At 37.9% G+C, this 19,397-nt stretch overlaps 1 protein-coding gene across 2 annotated transcripts in view; it reads right to left on the minus strand.

The window, feature by feature from the left end:
* PLCB1 (phospholipase C beta 1) overlaps positions 1-19,397 on the minus strand; it is a 669,446-nt gene that overhangs the window by 72,585 nt on the left and 577,464 nt on the right. The window contains exons 28-32 of one of the 2 annotated variants that reach the window (XM_038571645.1): positions 15,480-15,556; positions 15,286-15,375; positions 14,741-14,798; positions 14,039-14,125; positions 2,002-2,119 (exon numbers count right to left, since the gene is read on the minus strand). In XM_038571645.1, the coding sequence (XP_038427573.1) occupies positions 2,021-2,119; positions 14,039-14,125; positions 14,741-14,798; positions 15,286-15,375; positions 15,480-15,556 (411 nt within the window). In that variant the 3' untranslated portion in view covers positions 2,002-2,020. The remainder of the gene's footprint in view (positions 1-2,001; positions 2,120-14,038; positions 14,126-14,740; positions 14,799-15,285; positions 15,376-15,479; positions 15,557-19,397) is intronic. The other variant, XM_038571644.1, reaches the window with a different exon arrangement.

A 19,397-nucleotide genomic window follows, 5' to 3' on the forward strand; every position in this document is an offset into this window, starting at 1 on the left:
TGGTGAACCAGTCATTATAAGCCTGATAGAGCACAGGAACCAAAATGTGATACTTAGGTATCTCTTGCATTTGTTTTAAAAAACAAAACCCAAGTCACATATTCTGAACTTCATTGTCATTCACCTCCTCAGGGAGAATTCAATATTCTATCTGTGGCATTAAATGTTTCATAATAACACTCAAAAACACCAGGACAGTAACAAGAGCATTAAAAAAATCCAATGATGCTTATAACTGATGACTTAAAAGATACCCTAAACATTTATAGCCAAATGAAGAAGTGATTGTCAAGGTCTCCCTGATTCCTTCCTAGAGGAATCAATATCACTCACCCTTCCCCTGTTCCACCTTCCCATGTGGGCTTTACTACAAGGTCACCACGGAAACAAGATTATCACTATTGGGAAGACACTGATGGAATTCATAGCCAGGCTGTAGCTTTGCTCTCAAACGGCATTTTCTGCCTTTCTCTAGTGGCAGAGTCCACAGTAATAAATAAAAAGATATCAGAGAGTCAAGCTCGTGATTAGGCCAAAATTTTAAAATACAATAAAACTTGAGGAAAGCAGCTTTAAGCTCTTCCTTCCAGGTGCTAGGACCAAGAGGTAGGAATGTACTAGATCCTTGCTTGTCAAATGTGGTCCATGGAAATGTGGCAGCAAGGGTATCCCCTGGAAGCCAGTTAGAAATGCAGATCTCTGGGGATCCCTGGGTGGCTTAGCAGTTAAATGCCTGCCTTTGGCCCAGGGCATGATCCTGGAGATCTGGGATTGAGTCCCTCATTGGGCTCCCTGCATGGAGCCTGCTTCTCTTTCTGCCTGTGTCTCTGCCTCTCTCTCTCTCTCTCTCTCTCTCTCTGTCTCTCATGAATAAATAAAATCTTAAAAAAAAAAAAAAAGAAATGCAGATCTCCGGTCCCATCCAGACCTTCTGAATCAGAATGCATTTTAATAGGATCTCTAGGTAATTCATACACTCATTAAAGCTTGAAAAGTGCTGAGCTAGAGCATCACTGCATGTGGTGATTGATGTAGAGGAAGAGAAAGAAATTATACCTTTTCTTTCCCCAAAAAAGTTGTTTTCACTAATTCTTTGACATGTTTCTAAACCATATGGCTTCATATATCAACAAGTGCTTGAAGACAAAAACATGAGCCTCACTGTAGAAATCTACTTTCAATACGTCAGAATAAATGTATTTTGCTTTCTTTATAATCACAATAACATCTTTTTTCCCTGAAATGCATATGCACTGGAATAACTTGGGCCAGTTTTCTTATTAGCAAAAGGAATATAGTAGATTTCATGATGCATTTCCTCTAGTAAGTTAAAGTCCTCTCTAACATCTGAGCTTCATTTTGCTCCAACCAGCAGCCCCTGGCCCAAGCATTCCTATTAGTGAGGTTATTTTCAAAAGCTCTTGATACTAGAGAATCAGGAAATCATGAGCTATCCCCTTAATTCAAAATATCATGTGGGAATACAATGACTTTTGCTGGATTTTTAAAAGGAAGGGTGTAGTAAGTTGAATGGAGTGGGTCAGGAGGACTTGCTGAGAGATAACTTAATCCCACTAGAGTTTAATATGATAGTAAGACTGTGGGCAACTAGTGCTGCAAGAAGTAGGAACGTAAAAATGTCTCAAAAGCAGAAATAACAATGTGAGTGTAAGAGAGAAAGATCAAGTTCTAAAAGGAAGCCAGTTTTGCAAATAGAGAAATAAAATGAAGAAAGAAGAAGATAAGAGGGAAGAATGGAATTTAATGTCAAGAACAGAGAGAACAATGCTGGAAAAAGTAAATACCAGGGAATATGGGTAAAGATGAGGGTGCATCATGGGTGTAGCTGAAAACTATGGCAGGAAAAGAATGGGAATGTAGAGAAAGGCTGGTGGGGGACAGGGCAGTATGAAAAACAAAGAAGCAAGTCAATGATGCCTATAAATCTGATGGCCACATGCCACCACTCTCTCAAAAGCGACCCCTCCCATCCAGTCCTACCTGGCCGGAAGGACGGTGGTCACCACTTGAGAGCTTGAGGGTTGGGGGGAGTAATGTTGGGGGAAACAGAGGGATCCTCATGGCAAGTTTCCGACAAGAATGAGGAGGAACCGTCCCCCTGTGTGGGAAAAAAAGGGAGGCTGTCATTTTTGTGGCATTGAAATTGAGTTCTAATCATTGGTTGTTTCAAATTATTTGTCTGGGAGCTCTCCTGGAGTACCTTCTAGAATGGAGATTTAAAATCTCTATCTCCTTTGTCTATTCCAACACTTCCAACCACAAATGCAATGGGATTGGCAACTGAATTCTCCTTGGTTCTTGCCTGCCCTCTGTAGGAATCAGATGTTACATACGATTATAACTAGTAGTTTTGAGAAAATCTCTACAAAATCCTACTACTGTCAAGAAGCTTGAAAAAAGATTGTATTGAATCCCTGACAGCAACTGAACAACACAGCCCAGTGAGTCTGGGCTTAATGGCTATACTTTTCTCTCTCAAAGAGAGAAATCTATTTTTTAAATGCATAAGGTGAGTTTTGTTAGCCCTCTACATAACTCATTTGTTTAAAAAAAAATTTATTGAGCACCAACTATGTGCCTCTCATTGTTCTTGGGTGCCTAGAACTCAAGAGCATCAGTAAGCAAAACAGTCAAAACCCAACCCTCCAGTGAAAATGCAGCTTACATTTCCCTAGGGAGGGATAACACTGGACAGCACATCTGAGAAAGAAGTAAATGATCTAATGAGAGAAGGTGATAAATACTACGAAAAACAGAAAGTAGAGCTGAATAAAAGGAAGAGGAGATGCCAGGGATGGGGAAGTGGTGGAAAGGGTGTACATTTAAGTGGTCATGGAAAGCCTCTTTGAAAAGAAAGTTTTTTTAAAAAAATTTTATTGTTTATTTGTGAACAAGAAGGAGAGAGGAGGGAGAGTGAGAGGGCACAAGCAGGGGGAGGTGCAGAGGGAGAAGGAGAAGCAGGCTTCCTGCTGAACAGGGATCCTAATGCATGGCTTGATCCCTGGGATCATGTCCTAAGCTGAAGGCAGATGCTTAACTGACTGAGCCACCCAGGTAGGTGCCCCATAAAGAAAGCTTTGAGCAAAGACCTGAACAACAGGATGGAGTTGCCCAAGCAGATCCTTGAGAGAATAAATGAACATTCTGAGCAGAGGAAATACTCCATACAAGAGTCCAAGATGGCACTGGCCTCACTTGTTGGGTCCTAGCAAGGAACCCAGGATGGCTGAAGCAGAGAGTGGATCAATGAGGAAACAAAGAGGGGATACAGCAAAGTGGAGTCAGATTATGTCGGACCTTGTAGATTCTTACTTCTCAGAGAGACGGAAGCCATGAAAGAGACTTGAACTGAGGAGTGAGCTGATTTATCTTCTAAAAGATGACTCTGTCTGCCCTGTTGGAAATAGATTGTGAGTGGGCACATGTGGAAGTGGGAAGACCAGTTAGGGGGCTATTTAGAAATGTAGCTGAGAAAGGATGGTGGCTTTGGCTAAGGCAGTCACACTGCGACTGGTACCTCAACAATTATCAAGATGTCCTGTTTTATGATTTTGCAAGTCCTGCAGTGTTTTTGAATCCACCTAGAACAAAGTCCCAATAATAAATGAGAATTGCAACAGCTTATTATGTATTTCCTAAAATCTAAGAACTATTTTTTAAAAACAATATGTAAGAATCAAAGGAAAAGGGAAAAAAAAATCCTTTCCAGCCAAAGCTAGAAGACAACATATAACCTGGTTTCTACATGTCACCAAAAACATATACATGCTGCTGGCTACTATCTTACACAGGATTTCCCATATGCTAGCATAATTTGAGAGGGCAAAATCCATTTTGATGCCAAAATAATTAAACATGTTAAGCACACCCCCAATTGTATAAAGTTGTTTTTGTGTGAGTGTGTGTGTGATGGTCACAGAGGGTATGTAGAGAGAGAATCCATGCAAACTATCAGAAATGTCATGAACTGTTTATTATTCCATCACAAACATTAGCAAAAGTTAAATCTACCTCTATTGATAAAACTCTTTGAAATGTGAAACTCTTTGAAATATGGAAATACTACTTGAGTGTTGGTTTCACCTACAAAGTCAAAGATCTCCTTGTTAAATTCAAAGATTGTCCTCAGCAAATGATTATAATAAATGTGGAAGATTTGTATCGATTGATGTTTGTTGATAGAAAATGCATTACTAGGACTCCACGTGGAAGATTTGTTATTTGTTAATTTGGCCTTAGGCAGAATACATGGGAAACGGAGAATGTGACTCCTGCTCTTAGAAACTGCTTTCCTATTTTAAACTGAAATTTTCTTTAGCATTTTTCTGCTCAGTGGTCATGCATTTTTTCCTTTGAAATAGCTTTTTATCTGGTCTCCATATGCTGCTTCATCAAATGTTTCAAAGCACCAGGAAAATTCCTTGTTTGATATTCTACAGGCCCATATTTCTCTTGATTTGAATTTGCCATCCTTCCCCTGAAAATGTTGAGGGCCATGGTAGAATCAGGTAGTGGTTCCTGAGGTAATGAAATATTTACATTCTTTGCTTTAAAAAGAATTTAGGGAGTGGGTGTTGACTATTTTTATTATTCTAGTTATACCAAAGCAGGGCTTTAGAAACAAACTAGAAATACATTTGGAATAAAACATCTAATTAGTATTGGCAAAATTCACACAAATCATGCAAAATGGCAGGCACACAGAGTAGAAGTTAACCCAAAAGGTTTTCTGGGGGATCCATAGTTGCATGAAGACTTTTGTGTTATGGAAAGTGGGCAGATTAAAGTCAATGGGATTAAAGTCCATCTCATCCTATTCCTGATGTTAAACTCAATTCTTGTGGGAAGAATCTCAACATCATCAACACATACGCATTCTGCTCTGGCAAGTTCTCTTTGGATCCCTTCTCCTCCAAATTATATACCCATCACTGTACTTCACATTTCCTCATCCTTAGGAAAGAAAGTAGGGGTAAAGGACGAGGAAAAAAAGTTAAGGGGGCCGAGAAAAGGGGGAGGAATCAATGACAACTATGTGAATTTCCATTCCAAATTTGGTTAAATCTCAAACCCAGTTGCCTTATGGGAGCTAATAGATAACAGAAATCCATGAGGCAGCCTGGAGAATGTCACGCAGGCCTAAGGGGAGCCTCTTCTCTGCCCTAAAGATTTGTTTACATATTGGCTGTCTGTAATCACAATCTTTTTTTCAGATTTTATTCCTAAGTAATTTCTACACCCAGTTTGGGGCTTGAACTCATAGCCCTGGGAACAGCAGGTATGTGCTCCACTGAGCCAGCCAGGTGCCCCATATAGTTGAATCTGTAAAGAGAAATTCATTTTTTAATAAGAAAATTTCCAAGTATTAAGTAATAGCATGAGAGTTTTGTAATGTGCTGACTTACTTAGGCTGAACTACATTTCCTAGAGTTCCTTTTCTTTATTTTTACAGTAATGTGAGTTACAGGGGAGACTCTCCTGAATGTTGGATGGTTGAAAGGGAGGCAGTGGCCATCTGTAACACATACACTTTTGCAGATCTATCGAATGGGGTCTGGAATAGTTTTCCATTCTCTTTGGATCTTTAGTTGTTCTGACTTAGAAGCCTAGGCCAGGTGTATGTGTGTGCAGTTCTGCGGTAAATACTCAATTTTCTACAGGTTCTATTTTTCTGGTGAACTTCAACCAATATAGATGTTAATGAATTCAAACATTTTAGAAATGCCATGTGGGTATTTTCTATCTCCGGTTAGGTTACTTGGGTTATCCTTCTCATTGAAAACAACCAAGAAAGCTGGATTTAATATTAAAACTATCTTCTTGGGGCACCGGGGTGGCTCAATAGTTGAGCATCAGCCTTTGGCTCAGGCTGTGATCCAGGGTCCTGGGATCAAGTCTCGCATCAGGCTTTCTACGGGGATTCTGCTTCTCCTTCTGCTTATGTCTCTGCCTTTCTGTGTCTCTCATGAATAAATAAATAAAATCTTAAAAAATAAATAAAGTATCTTCTTTAAACAACCTAAGAACCACAAAAATTTAAAGAATGATCAGGCCCAAACTGCAGGGACATCAAACCTAGACAGGGAATCCACTTTTGCCCTGAGGGGATTTTGCTACTGCTGGAAATTTTGAATTCACCTTTTGAAAGCCCCGTAGGGTAGGGCTATAACTCAAAGCCTGTGGCCTGTACAGAATGAAGAATCTCACAGGAAACTTTCCCTGCAATAAGCTAGACATATAGATTATAGATTTAAAAATAAACCAAATAGCACTATGGAATAAAATAGAATAGAAAAGCTAGAATTAAAAGCTCAGAAAAAAAGGAGAAGAGCAGGGTAAACAAAGAATTGGTGAATTAGAAAAAGGGTTAGAGAAAAATTGCCCTCAGGGTAGCACAGAGAAATGAAAAGATGGAAAATACTGAAAAGAGTTACAAGACTGAGTTGATGGAGTAAGATCCATTTTATTTTACATGTAAATAATGTAATGGAAGCCATTTTTGGTGAGTTTCTATTGAGGAAAGTTATCCATCTAGCCACCTCAAAAATGTATTTAGATACATTTTAGAAAACCTCCAGAGAACACACACACACACAAAATTCCTAAATGCAAGAAAAGGAGGAAAAGTGCAAGCTATTTTCAAAAGAATTACACTAAGACTAACAGCTTCCCAATAATAAGAGAATCCAGATGGCAGGTGAATTTTATCTTCAGTGTGCTAAAAGACAATAATGGTCAGCCTAAAATTTTATACCCAGTGAAAGTATCCTTCCAGAATGAAGGTAAAATAAAGATGTTTTCAGACAAAAATGAAAAGAAAACCAAAACCTCCAGAGTTTGTCATTGGTAGGCTGTATAAAGGAAATTCTAAAGGATGGAGAAGATAACAGTCCCAAATGGACAGTTGGAGGCACAAGATAGAATGCTAAACAAAAAATCTGGTGAATATGTAGATAAATCTAAATGAACACTGACTGTATAACATAGAATAAGGATGTCTTATTTGTTTAGAAATGTATATAGAATTATTTTAAAATTTTAAGAATAAATCAGGAGGAGACAGAGTCAAAACTATCCTACTGTTCTAGTATTGCCCAGGAAAGTCAATGTATCTAAGCTTTACATTCAAGAAAATAATGAATAACTACATTTTTTTAAAAGGCAGTTATTTACATTGATACAAATGAAAAAGAAATTTCTTCCACAGAAAAAAAACAAAACACAAACCATTGGGTGGACCTACCAAGACTTGACAATGAGCAAAACATAGTCAATAGGCAGCCAGTTTGCACTCTGTGGTCTGGCTTCTATGAGAAGGTCCACAGGGTGATAGCAGGGAGAATCCACATTTCCCCACTAAGTTACAAAGGATCAGGCAAGGAAGAAGCTTTTACTTTAAATCCCCTAATCTCTCTCTCTCTCCTTCACACTGTGAAGGTAGGACCGAAATCACTACATTGAGAGTTCTATCTCAGGGCTCAGTGTAGGTCTGGCAAGACTTCACCCAGAAGGATGAGTTCCTCATCCTGTTCATTCTAAAGATGTCAGAGGAAATGAGGAATATCAGTCTATATTCCCCTGATAGATGGAAAAAAAAAAAAGAGCCAGTAGACCACATGATGAAATGTTCTTTTGCTATAAATTAAAATGCCCTAAAGCTTCCTGGAATTCTCTCTTATTGATGAGCTCAATTTAAAACAGAAAACCTGTGTTCTAAGAAGCATCAAAGACAAATTAAGTGTCAGAGAAAAAGTAAATTTCACATTTATTGACTGTTTTATGAGGTTATGGAGATGGTTCATTAAAAAGTCCCCTCAAAGATGATTCTTCTTGTAGTCAGAGCCAGTAGCTGCAAAGTGATCAATATACAGTGGAATATTTGCAGCATATTTGGGGCAACTCCTAATTAACAATGCTTCAACATATTAAAATAAATCTTTTTGAAGTGTTCAGGAGAAAGGCAGAATGTCCTTTTTATAATGAATCAGTTTAGAGTTGAATGTAACCACAGACGGTATCATTTCTCTCCACTGGAAGTTGGGTTGGGAGTTGCTTCTATCACCCTTCATACACATATACCCTTTTCCTATTGGCTTTGGCAAACCCAGATGGAAACCCCAAGGAAACCAATTATGTCACTGATATAATTGGTGGGGTTTATTGCATCCATCTTAAGAACTCTGCAGCTATAGACTTCATAAAAACACACATCTTGAACAAAGCTAAAAATAGTATACACTCAGGAACTGAATAAAATATTTCACTGCTAGGATACACGAACTGAACATTTCTTCAGAATTTAGAACTTTACTGAAAAGGAACTGAGTATTCTCTTTCAAAGATGTCTCCTGGTGTTTGTAACTTAAGAATTTCAGAAGGCTTTATGTATAAGACTGCACAGTGTAACTTTACATTAAAATGAAGGCCAAAATATTTATCTATTGTACTAGTTGTGTCTAGGAATCACCTACTTCCATTTTCCTCAATGCGCTCAAAAATTACATACAAAAGGAATAGACTCATTGATCTCTTTTTTAGTGGGAAAATATACTCTATATAAGAAAAACACTTGGTGCATGTCACAATGTTGGACATTCTCAAATAAACTTTCACACTGTTACTGGCCAAATGTGGTTTCCTACCAAATATGTGCCAGTGGGATGGAAGTTCTTGATCCTAGTGTGGAAATGAAATGGTTTTGATAGAAGCAAATTGTCCTCTGACTGTTCTGTTGGAGGATGGTAACAATTTTAGGAACTTGAGTGGATACTTACAGATCATAAGCCCATGGTTGACTAAAAGGTTAGAAGGTTACATAGGTTACACTTTGGATTAATCTTCATTTGTAGCTTGCTCTACATCCACCAGAACTCCTTGCCATTGAGGAACTGTTTTCTCTCAGCAATTGGCTTTTCAAATTTCTTTTGTTAAAAAAAAAATACTTGTTCAATTTTAAAGGAGTTGTTTGGTTATCAAAGGCTTGGAAAATTACGCAGCTTATAATTGTGGTTCCGAACAGCCCAAAATAGTAATGCCAGGAGAATATACGAATGTAAAAATAGCTTCCTCCCTGTTTTGGAGGAGGTTAGGAACATTAAGCACATTATTACACTAGTTAGAAAAAGTGGATGAAGAGAAACTAAATGATTATATTGGACATTATGGTGAAAGAAACTGACAAATGGAAGAAATATGATGCCATGTAGTGTGTATTTTTGCTATAAGCAAAAGATAAGCCATTATTGGTTTCTAGGTAGAAAACTACTTACTGCATCTTAAAATACTTGAAAAAGGAACGGTAGTCCCCTCAGTTAACTCTGACAGTTTGTCATGATTTCCTCTTCATAGAAAGGTTGAAATTACCTTTAATATTACCTACTATAGAGTCAACTCAATTTTTTGTCCAACATTCAATGATAGAACAGCACATAAATTTCTAGATGTCATAAAATCATTCTACCCTCTCACCTTTCTAACTGAATGGAACTGACTCAGTTAAACCTCTTTTATAAATACTACTGGTTGGTTTCATTTCCTTGAGTTATTGTTCTTTCTTTTTTTATATAAATTTATTTTTTATTGGCGTTCAATTTGCCAACATATAGAATAACACCCAGTGCTCATGCCGTCAAGTGCCCCCCTCAGTGCCCATCACCCAGTCACCCCCACCCCTGCCTACCTCCCCTTCTACCACCCCTAGTTCATTTCCCAGATTTAGGAGTCTTTCATGTTCTGTCTCCCTTTCTGATATTTCCCACTCATTTTTTCTCCTTTCCCCTTTATTCCTTTTCACTATTATTTATATTCCCCAAATGAATGAGACCATATAATGTTTGTCCTTCTGTGATTGACTTACTTCACTCAGCATAATACCCTCCAGTTCCATCCACGTTGAAGCAAAGGGTGGGTATTTGTCATTTCTAATGGCTGAGTAATATTCCATTGTATAGATAAACCACATCTTCTTTATCCATTCATCTTTCGATGGACGCCGAGGCTCCTTCCACAGTTTGGCTATTGTGGACATTGCTGCTATAAACATCGGGGTGCAGGTATCCCGCGTTTCACTGCATCTGTATCTTTGGGGTAAATCCCCAGCAGTGCAATTGCTGGGTCGTAGGGCAGGTCTATTTTTAACTCTTTGAGGAACCTCCACACAGTTTTCCAGAGTGGCTGCACCAGTTCACATTCCCACCAACAGTGCAGGAGGGTTCCCCTTTCTCCGCATCCTCTCCAACATTTGTGGTTTCCTGCCTTGTTAATTTCCCCCATTCTCACTGGTGTGAGGTGGTATCTCATTGTGGTTTTGATTTGTATTTCCCTGATGGCTAGTGATGTGGAGCATTTTCTCATGTGCTTCTGTTAATTTCCCTCAATCTATGTCGAGCTTCAAAGGCCATTCTGATACTGGATATGAAGAGGGATTATTTCAAAGCCAGTGCTATCCTATTTCTGGTCCACATCCAGCAATCACAGGAGCATGGATGAATGCTATGCTGGCCTGGACTTTCACTTGCCTATATTTGCTATTCTGTGCTTTGTTCTTTCTCCACATGACCTGCACTTGATCCTTTTCACTTCACTGTTTATTATTGCCCCTTCTTATCACAGACATTTCCTTTGATTAGCCACTGTGTCCTACAATATTAACAGTCATAATTTCTTATGTTATTACTAAAGTCATGGTTCCAAACCACAAAATTTTTAAGCCCTGAAGAACACCTCTTAATAAATGCCTTAGTTTAACATGAAGCCAAAAATCTCCAAGGGCAATCTTTAAATCCAGAGACAAGATGATCATAAGGGCAACATGGAGGAAAAGCAGAGAGATATCACTGTAGTTTCTATTTACAGTAAAAAAAATAAAGGCAATAGAAATAAATGCTGATGAGGTTGTGGAGAAAAAGGAACCTTTACGCAATGTTGGTGGGAATGCAAATTGGTACAGCCACTATGGAAAATAGTATGGAGGCTCAAGTACATCCACTACTTTTACATCCAAAGTAAACAAAAACACTAACTTGAAAAAATACATGCACCCCTATGTTTACTGCAGCATTACTTAAAATAGCCAAGATATGGAAGCAACCCAAGTGTCTATCCATAGATGAACGGATAAAAAAGTTAAAAAAAAAAAGTATATTTATACAATGGATCATTATTCAGCCATAAAAAAGAATGAGAGCTTGCCATTTGCAACAACATGGATGAAGTTAGGGGGTATTATGATAAGTGAAATAAGACAGAGAAAAACTATTACTATATAATTTCACTCATATGTAGAATTTAAGAAACAAAACAAATAAAAACGAGACAAAAATCAGAATTTAAATACAGAGAACAAACTGAGAGTTGCCAGAAGGGAGGTGGGTGGAGGGTTGAAGAAATATGTGAAGGGGATTAAGAGAGTACATTTACCATGATGAGCACTAAGTAAGTGTAAATTATTAAATCACTATATTGTACACCTGAAACTAATATAACATTGGATATTAATTATACATCAACGAAAATAAAAATATAAAAATAAATAAACATAATACCTCTCAAATGCCCCTTCTCCATATATCATCACTTTGGGGATTAGGGCTTCAACATGTGAATTTTGGGAGGACACAATTCAATCCATAATACCATTTGATTTTGATTATTAGCTATTTTTGGACTAAACTGATCATGTGCAGACAGGCTCAGCATTTTGCAAACAAAACAAAACAAAAATGAAGGCAAAAAAATTACTAAAAATTCATAGAAATACTTCAGATCTCTTGTTAAGAGGCCAAAAGAAAGAAGAAATGGGAAATTGCGATAAATATGGTAGTGGCACACACTGTTAATTACCTACCTAATTGCTATTTCTATTTCTTTGATAAGGTGCCTGTTGACATGAAGCTGAGGAGAAGCTAGACTCCCTCCACTCCTTTGAGTGAGCCTGAATTGCACTAAGTCAATCATGCAAATGACACTCTCCTGCCAGTGACTGGTTTAGGAATGGGTATATGGCACAATCCTAGCCAATGAGGAAATTGGTATTGAGAAGATTCAGGAAGGATTTTTCCTTAATCCTATAAATAAAGGGTTATAAAATGAAGTCATTACCTTTTTTGCCTTTGAATGATTTTATGTAATGTGATGCATGGTGCTATGGCAGCCATCTTGTGACTGTGGGTTTATAGTACAGGCACGAAAGGCAACAAAGTGAGATGGCATGGTGGAAATTCTGAAAATACTTGGATTCTCGATGAGGTTGCTGAGCTATTAGATTAACCAATCCTAAAACTGCAACATGGCTGAACTTCCAGTAATTTGACTTGCTAAGTTTATTATTGTGTAAGCCAGTTATAATTGGGTTTTCTGCCAAACTGCTGCAGAATGCACCCTGACTGATCAGTTGTCCAACAGTTATTCTTCTAATGTGTAGTTATATGCAGTGAAGAAATTTAAAGGTGCTTAACACCTACCAAAACTGACTTTAGTTATGACAACCTAGCTCAGTAACAGAATCTTTGTAGGGTTTTTTATATTGAGTTACATAATTGGGACACATTTGTGATTGCATTATATCGAGACAAGTAGTCGACATTTTTAGAACAAAAACAAAGCAAAATAAAACTCTTGAGAACAACAATATCTCATAAGAGAGATTTAAAAAAAAACACACAACCCCAAAGATGGCTAATAAGATATCAATCCTAACCAAGGTATATTATGTTAATGTACAAAGTAATGACATGTGAATTCAAACAGCATGGATTGAAAATGTACATATTTGACTATATGATTTGGGGCTGATTATTAAGGTATTAATGTGTTTCTTTTTTTTTTTTAAATGTGTTTCTTAAATTCCAGTTGGACCTGAATCTTTTGCTCCACACATTTTGAAAGATCAATCCTAAATGGAAAGTATAGCAATTTCTGAAATAATCTTAAAACCTATCGCTAATGCATAATCAACCCAAGATGATGGCTAAGAATATTTAAATTGTAGGTTTACATGAAGAGCATAAAAATTAGCAGCATATTTAAGTAATTATTAATTCTCAGATTTTCATTACTGCTTCATCTATGTTGCCAGGCCTAAAAGCTTTAGGAGTCAAAAATATTAAATGTATTTCCTGCCTAATAAATAAAAAAGGACAAGATTGGAAATAACTACAAAAATATATTTAGAATTAGCCACAAAAAATTCTATAAGAAGTAAATTGATGAATGGACTATACAAGGAAATGAAAATAACAATTTTGAGCTTTGCAGGTTCAAAGAGTACTTGTATAGAATAGCAATACCTTTTAGAGTAGAGCTTTTAAGCCTCACATAGAATAATAATAAAACTGAAAAACTCATTTTTCGCAAATATTCACTGATGAATCAAAATGTATGGAATAATCTAAAATTAAGATGCTGTTTGCCAACCTAATAGTCTTTGATTTACAGATGATTAGTTTGTTTAAAGTTAGTATTCACGAACAATTGATTTTGACCAAACAATAAGGATAAGGTCATTTTAAAGAGGAGTCACAATAAACTATTACTATTGGGGAAAATAAGGTTTGTTTCTTGTTTTGTTTTGTTTGTTTGTTTGTTTTGGTTTATGAGATCATTTTGTTGGCTAAAAACCTGGGTGATTTTGGTACAGGACATCCTCTGCTGGACAGCGTCTGCCATTACAATATTTTATCAGATCTGAAGAGGCTTGGCTAATTCTTCTAATTATCCCTATTCTAGCAGGGAGAGAGGGAAGGTACTTCAAAGATACCTGAAACATCCCTCAGACTAACTATAATCAAAATGTCAGGAGCTGGGTTCCGAGGATCTGTAATTTGTAAATCTCACCAGTTGATGATAAATGTGTACTGAATAGTGCTAGTAAGATTTTTACCATAGTTGAGGAAGATACAGGAGTTTTACATGTAAGAATGGATTTGAGACTGTGTGTAAGGTACATGACCTACAGAGGTCTTATTCTAATCGAATGGAAAGAAAATGAAGTTATTGTGTATTATTTGGTTCAGTTTACCTTGGGCTTTTCATCCAGGATCTGCTGACGTATCTCCTTGTGTTTCTCTACAAGTTTTTCTTGCCGTTTACTTTGTGCCTCTTCTAACTATAAGAAAGTTACAAAGAAAGTCATTTTCATCTAAACATTCAAGTGAATGTTTTCAGAAAAATTGAAAGCTTTTCAGATCTATGGCATACATTGGTTTCTTTCATATCGTGATCAAGAACTGCCCTTACAAGTGTAGGAGACTGTTGGAGTCAGTCCTGGGTGATGGGTAAACAGAGTGGAGGTGGGTGATCTATAGATTATGCTATTCTTAGATTTTTGTTAATGTTTGAAAATTTCTGTAATGTCAATTTCAAAAACAAAACAAAATAAAACTAATATGAAGAAGTGCCTTTGAAGGTTGCCATCTTCCTTATCACTGATGACAATGACAGGTTCTTTTGGGGGATCTCCTATTAACCTTATGTTTCTGGGCTCCTGACTTTGGAAAGGATTCTTGACATCTATTTTTGATGAGCCTTATATTTATATGTAAATTTACAATTAAACTTGCAAAAACATTGATTACAAAAGGCCTGCTCTGTAAAGCAGCTCTTCTGGGTACTGGTGATAAGCAGATACAGCAAGGCATGGCATTTCCCTTCAGAGGCTCACATTGTGTTTGCCAAACATCGAGACATGGTTTGCAAAGCAGAGAGAGATTAACTGACATACCCTCTTGATGTACTGCACCACCTCCTGGATATATGACCGGATCATCTCTGTCTTTTCCCTAAGAGCAAATGACAACTAGATCATTATATGAACTCATCCAGCATCAACAAATAGGTGCACTTCAGACTTCCAGATGAAACTTTACAGAACTTTCAACATTCTCATTGCTACTGCAAGAAAGGTACAGTCTGCTAGCTCTGGACAAAAGTCAGTTCCGCCCAAGGGCAAGCAAACTCTGTCTTTACTAAATGCTGGGAAAGTTGCCTCACAGTATGGGAACTGAGGATTTGATTTTTTCCTAAAGGAAACTCTTTACTCAGTCTTTATCTGAAAGATCCTTAGGTGTGCCTTCATCCTTTTCCATGTTTAAAACAACAACGACAACAACAACAACAACAAAAACTTTACAAAAGGGATATTTTGAAAGGTTAATTAGAGGACAAATTTCACAGATGGATCTTTATGTGGTTAAGAAGCTCTTATTCTAAACAGAATAAAATAGTCCCCAGGTGAAACTTAGGGGAGAAGGGATTCTTTCTCCTTACTCTTCCATTTGACTTTTGTCTTTGGATTTAGCTTCTGTTATCTTCTCCTGCCTTTTTTTATCCATTTTCTTCTTTAATTCCTTCTTCTCTCTGAAGTCAAAATGGAAGTAGAAGAAAAAAAGGCAAATGAAATGGCAGTTTGTGTGCAATACATGTATAGACACAAGCCCAATGTAAAGAGAACGCAGGCTTACTTCTCACAGATTTCTTTGAGCTTCTTCAACTGATTGTTCTGACATTCTTCAGCAACATCCGTCAATTTTTGAATAAGCTGGGGAAAGAAAATGTGTTTGCTGTTTTACGCGATCATAAACAAAGCACCTGCTCCCTGGATCCCCCAGACAGCAGTGTCTGGAGTTAGAAAATCTCTGATTGATGTTTAACAATAGTTAAAATTGCGCATCTAACAGGCAATGGGGACATAATTTAAAAACCATTATCTAGGTTGTAATATGAAAGTAATCCTCATATCTCTTTTTAAATTTTTTAAAGATTTTACTTATTTATTCATGGAAGACCCAGAGAGAGAGGCAGAGACATAGGCAGAGGGAGAAGCAGATTCCCTGCAGGGAGTCTGAGGCAAGACATGATCCCAGGACCTGGGGATCATGACCTGAGCCAAACCACTGACCCACCCAGGCAACCCTACGTCTTTTTTAATTAAACAGAATTCCTTAGATTATTGTCCTGGTTACTACAGCTTGGCTCAGTGCGAAGAGAACGAACAGAGTAGGCTCAGGTTCCAGTCCCCACTCTATCTAAGACCTCAAAAATATGATTTTGGTCAAGAGTGCTACATTTTCTCAGTTATAATGGGATTATCAAATGCCTTTGTCTCTTGAAGATACAGTGAAGCTCAAAATAACATGAATGTAAATTATAATCAACTGTGAATTGTAATTCTTGATTTCCACTTAATTCATTGTTTAATTGCTTCAAGGGCCATGAGTTGCTCATCTTAGAAATTGATGTTTGTGTCCCTATGTGGGTCCCTTCCAAAGACCATCAGAAATTCTCTTCTATGGTATGGTACCATTGGATTTTAACACATGCCATAAAAGCAATTATTTTACTGTCTTGCATCTATTTTCTTATTAAACCAAGCTTCCTGAGATCAGAGACTGTGTTTGTGTTTGCATATCCTAGGCCCTCTGCATCATTCCTCATATTCAGTAGATGCTCAATAAATGTATATCAATTACCCAAGGGTCATTTTCTCCTCCAATCGCATCTCTTTCTCTTTTTCACATGAAGAACCTAGAGAACCTTCTGCCATTACTCAGGCAGTGGTGGCAACTGGACTCCACCTGTCTGACTGGAGCCCCAAGGAGATGGTGTGGGCTTCCTCTGAAATCCTACCACTGATGTTCGCCAGTGATAGAGATTCTCAGATACAGCAGGGTAGGTTGACACAGTTTCATATAAGTGATTGCTGCAACAGGGATAAAGCAATCTACTCAGTTCCAGCAAATTTGCTTTGATCATTTACATATGGCTGGCACAGTTTGAAGATTTTTAAGTGTATTCAATTCATCCAGTTATAAGAGCTGCACTATGAGGTTGTGCTTTTTTTTTTTTTTTTTTGAGGTTGTGTTTTTCTCTTCATTTTACACATGAAGACACTGACACCTGTGGCTTAAGTTCTGGGCTCACACTCAGAGGTAAGTGGCAGAGCTGGTTTCAAACCCAGCAAATCAGGTTCTGTGGCTTGTAGCCTTTACCACTTCCCCATGCTCTTTTCATTTTGATTTTAGAATTTTTTTTCTTAAAAAAAAAAAAAACACAGAAAAACCCTTCTTACATAAGAGAATAAAAAGTTAAGGGAGATATTTTCTTAGAGAATTATAATAAAGATGGCACATTAGCCTAACGTTAGTGTGAAATTTGATGCATTCATCTGTGAAGTGAATTAAATCTGAACAAATATTAACTGGGATGTGGGCCAGCAGAAAACCTATTTGATCATTCAAAAGACATTGCTTGATCATGACCATCACAATTACAGAAATCATGAAATATTACAGCTTCATAGTGCCATTTATCAAGCTGTCTAGACATAAAATTCCAATGTGCAAAACCTCTGGGAATTTCCTTGATATTCCTGCAAACTCTATTCTAGCTGAGGGCGTGCACCCAGCACCTTTCTTTCCCCACAAGATCTTTCTTCTCTCTCACTAACCCCAAGGAGTTAAGAGGGTTATCCTCCAACCTTTGCTGCAACATGAGATCCACTCCTGGGCAACTTCTTAAAAATGTGGATTGCGGGGCCTGTTCCTAGGCCTATGGACTCTAAATGTCTAAGGGGTGGGCCTGGAAATCAGTATTCAAAATCTCTGGTGATTTGGATCCTTCGCCAGGAGTCTCTGTGGGCCTGTCCCCATTTTACAGACCACTGCTAAATCTTCTAGCAATGTTTTTTAATTCAACGGCCTTCATACTTGTTTCCACTTTGTCATCTGTGTCATTCACCTGACTCCAGAATATTCCCTTATTTTCTTGATCATGCCACCATCTGCTCACATTTCTTGCTTTCCTCCCTCAGCTGTCCTCATCCTCAGCTACCTCGCCATCCAGTCATGGAAACCCCTGAGTTTGAGTCCCACAACCCTTCTCCCCATCCAATTCTGACATTTATTTTGATTTGTTGTCACCCCCTATACAATTGGAAGCACTACACTTCCTCAGAGTCTCACAGAAGTTCCCTACCTGCTGCATCCCCTGGCCTTCCTCACTGTCTCTCCTTCAGACCGTCTACATTTGCTCTTTACTCTGGAAGACTTCCCACATCCTTTGATCCCAGAACAAACACCTTTATGTAAACTATTCAATTTAGCCACAATCCAACAAATATTTATCAAATACTCTAAATACCTAGTGCTCTTCTACAAACTCTGAGCCAATGACTTGGCTTTTAGATCTTGTTACTCAAAATGGAGCATAACTATCTTGGACCAGCAGCACTTGCATTGCCTGGGAACACAACAGAAATCAAATTCTCGGGCCTTACCCCAGATCAACTAAATCAAAATCTGCATTTTTAACAGGATTCTCAGGAGATTTGTATCATGTTACAGTTTGAGAGGCACTGTCTAGATCACTGAGAAAGACAGAGAAAATTTAAAAGAAGCTCTCTGTTATGGGCCAAATGTTTATGTCCCCCCAGAATCCATATATTGATATCCTAACCCCTACTGTAATGGTATTAGGAGGTGGAGCTTTGTGAGGCGGTGATTAGGTCACAAAGTTTAAGCCCTCATTCATGCTCTTATAAAAGATATCCCACAGAGCACGACTGCCCCTTCAGCCATGTGAAGACATAATGAGAAGATAGCCATCTATGAATCTGGAAGTGGGCTTTCACCAGACAGCAGAGCACTTAATTTTAGACTTCCAGCCTTCAGAACTGTGAGACATAAATGTCTGTTGTTTAAAACACTTAATCTATGAGAATTTGTTATAGCAGCCCAAATGGACTAAGACATTTCCTCAGAGTCCCTCTTTTCTGTCTCAAAAGATCTTTGACATTTTATCTACATTCTCTTCACTACCTCAAACTCAGCGTCTTCACCTCTGACACAAGGATAACATTTCCTTCCTGGGGTGGTCGTGAAAGCTGAAAGGAAAAACATACACACAAGTCCTATTAGACCACTTTGTAGGTCCCTAAGTTGGTTTCCTTACCCTTCCATCCAAGAGGAAAGTTCTTGCCCTTGTTTTCTATCTTATCTTTTCCTACCTGTGGCAGGACTTGATCTACCATTTCATTTTCTTCTCTCAAACTTTTTTTCTGCCCTGGACACATTCCCTTTTTTTTTTTTTTTTTTTAAAAAAAAAAGATTTTATTTATTTACTCATGAGGGATGCCCAGAGAGGGAAAGAAACATAAGCAGAGGGAGAAGCAGGCTCTCTGTGGGAAGCCTGATATACGACTCCATCCCAGGACCCTGGGATCACACCCTGAGCCAAAGGCAGATGCCCAACCACTGAGCCACCCAGGTGCCTCATGGTCACATTTCTTTTGCATAAAAACCCATCTCTGTTTTCCTTACCCTCCCAGAATCCTAAACTTTTGTTCCATCTTGGGCCTTTCTTTCATTTCTAACCCTAAAATG

This window comes from Canis lupus, chromosome 24 (genome assembly GCF_011100685.1).
Source record: "Canis lupus familiaris isolate Mischka breed German Shepherd chromosome 24, alternate assembly UU_Cfam_GSD_1.0, whole genome shotgun sequence".
Lineage (NCBI taxonomy): Eukaryota > Metazoa > Chordata > Mammalia > Carnivora > Canidae > Canis > Canis lupus.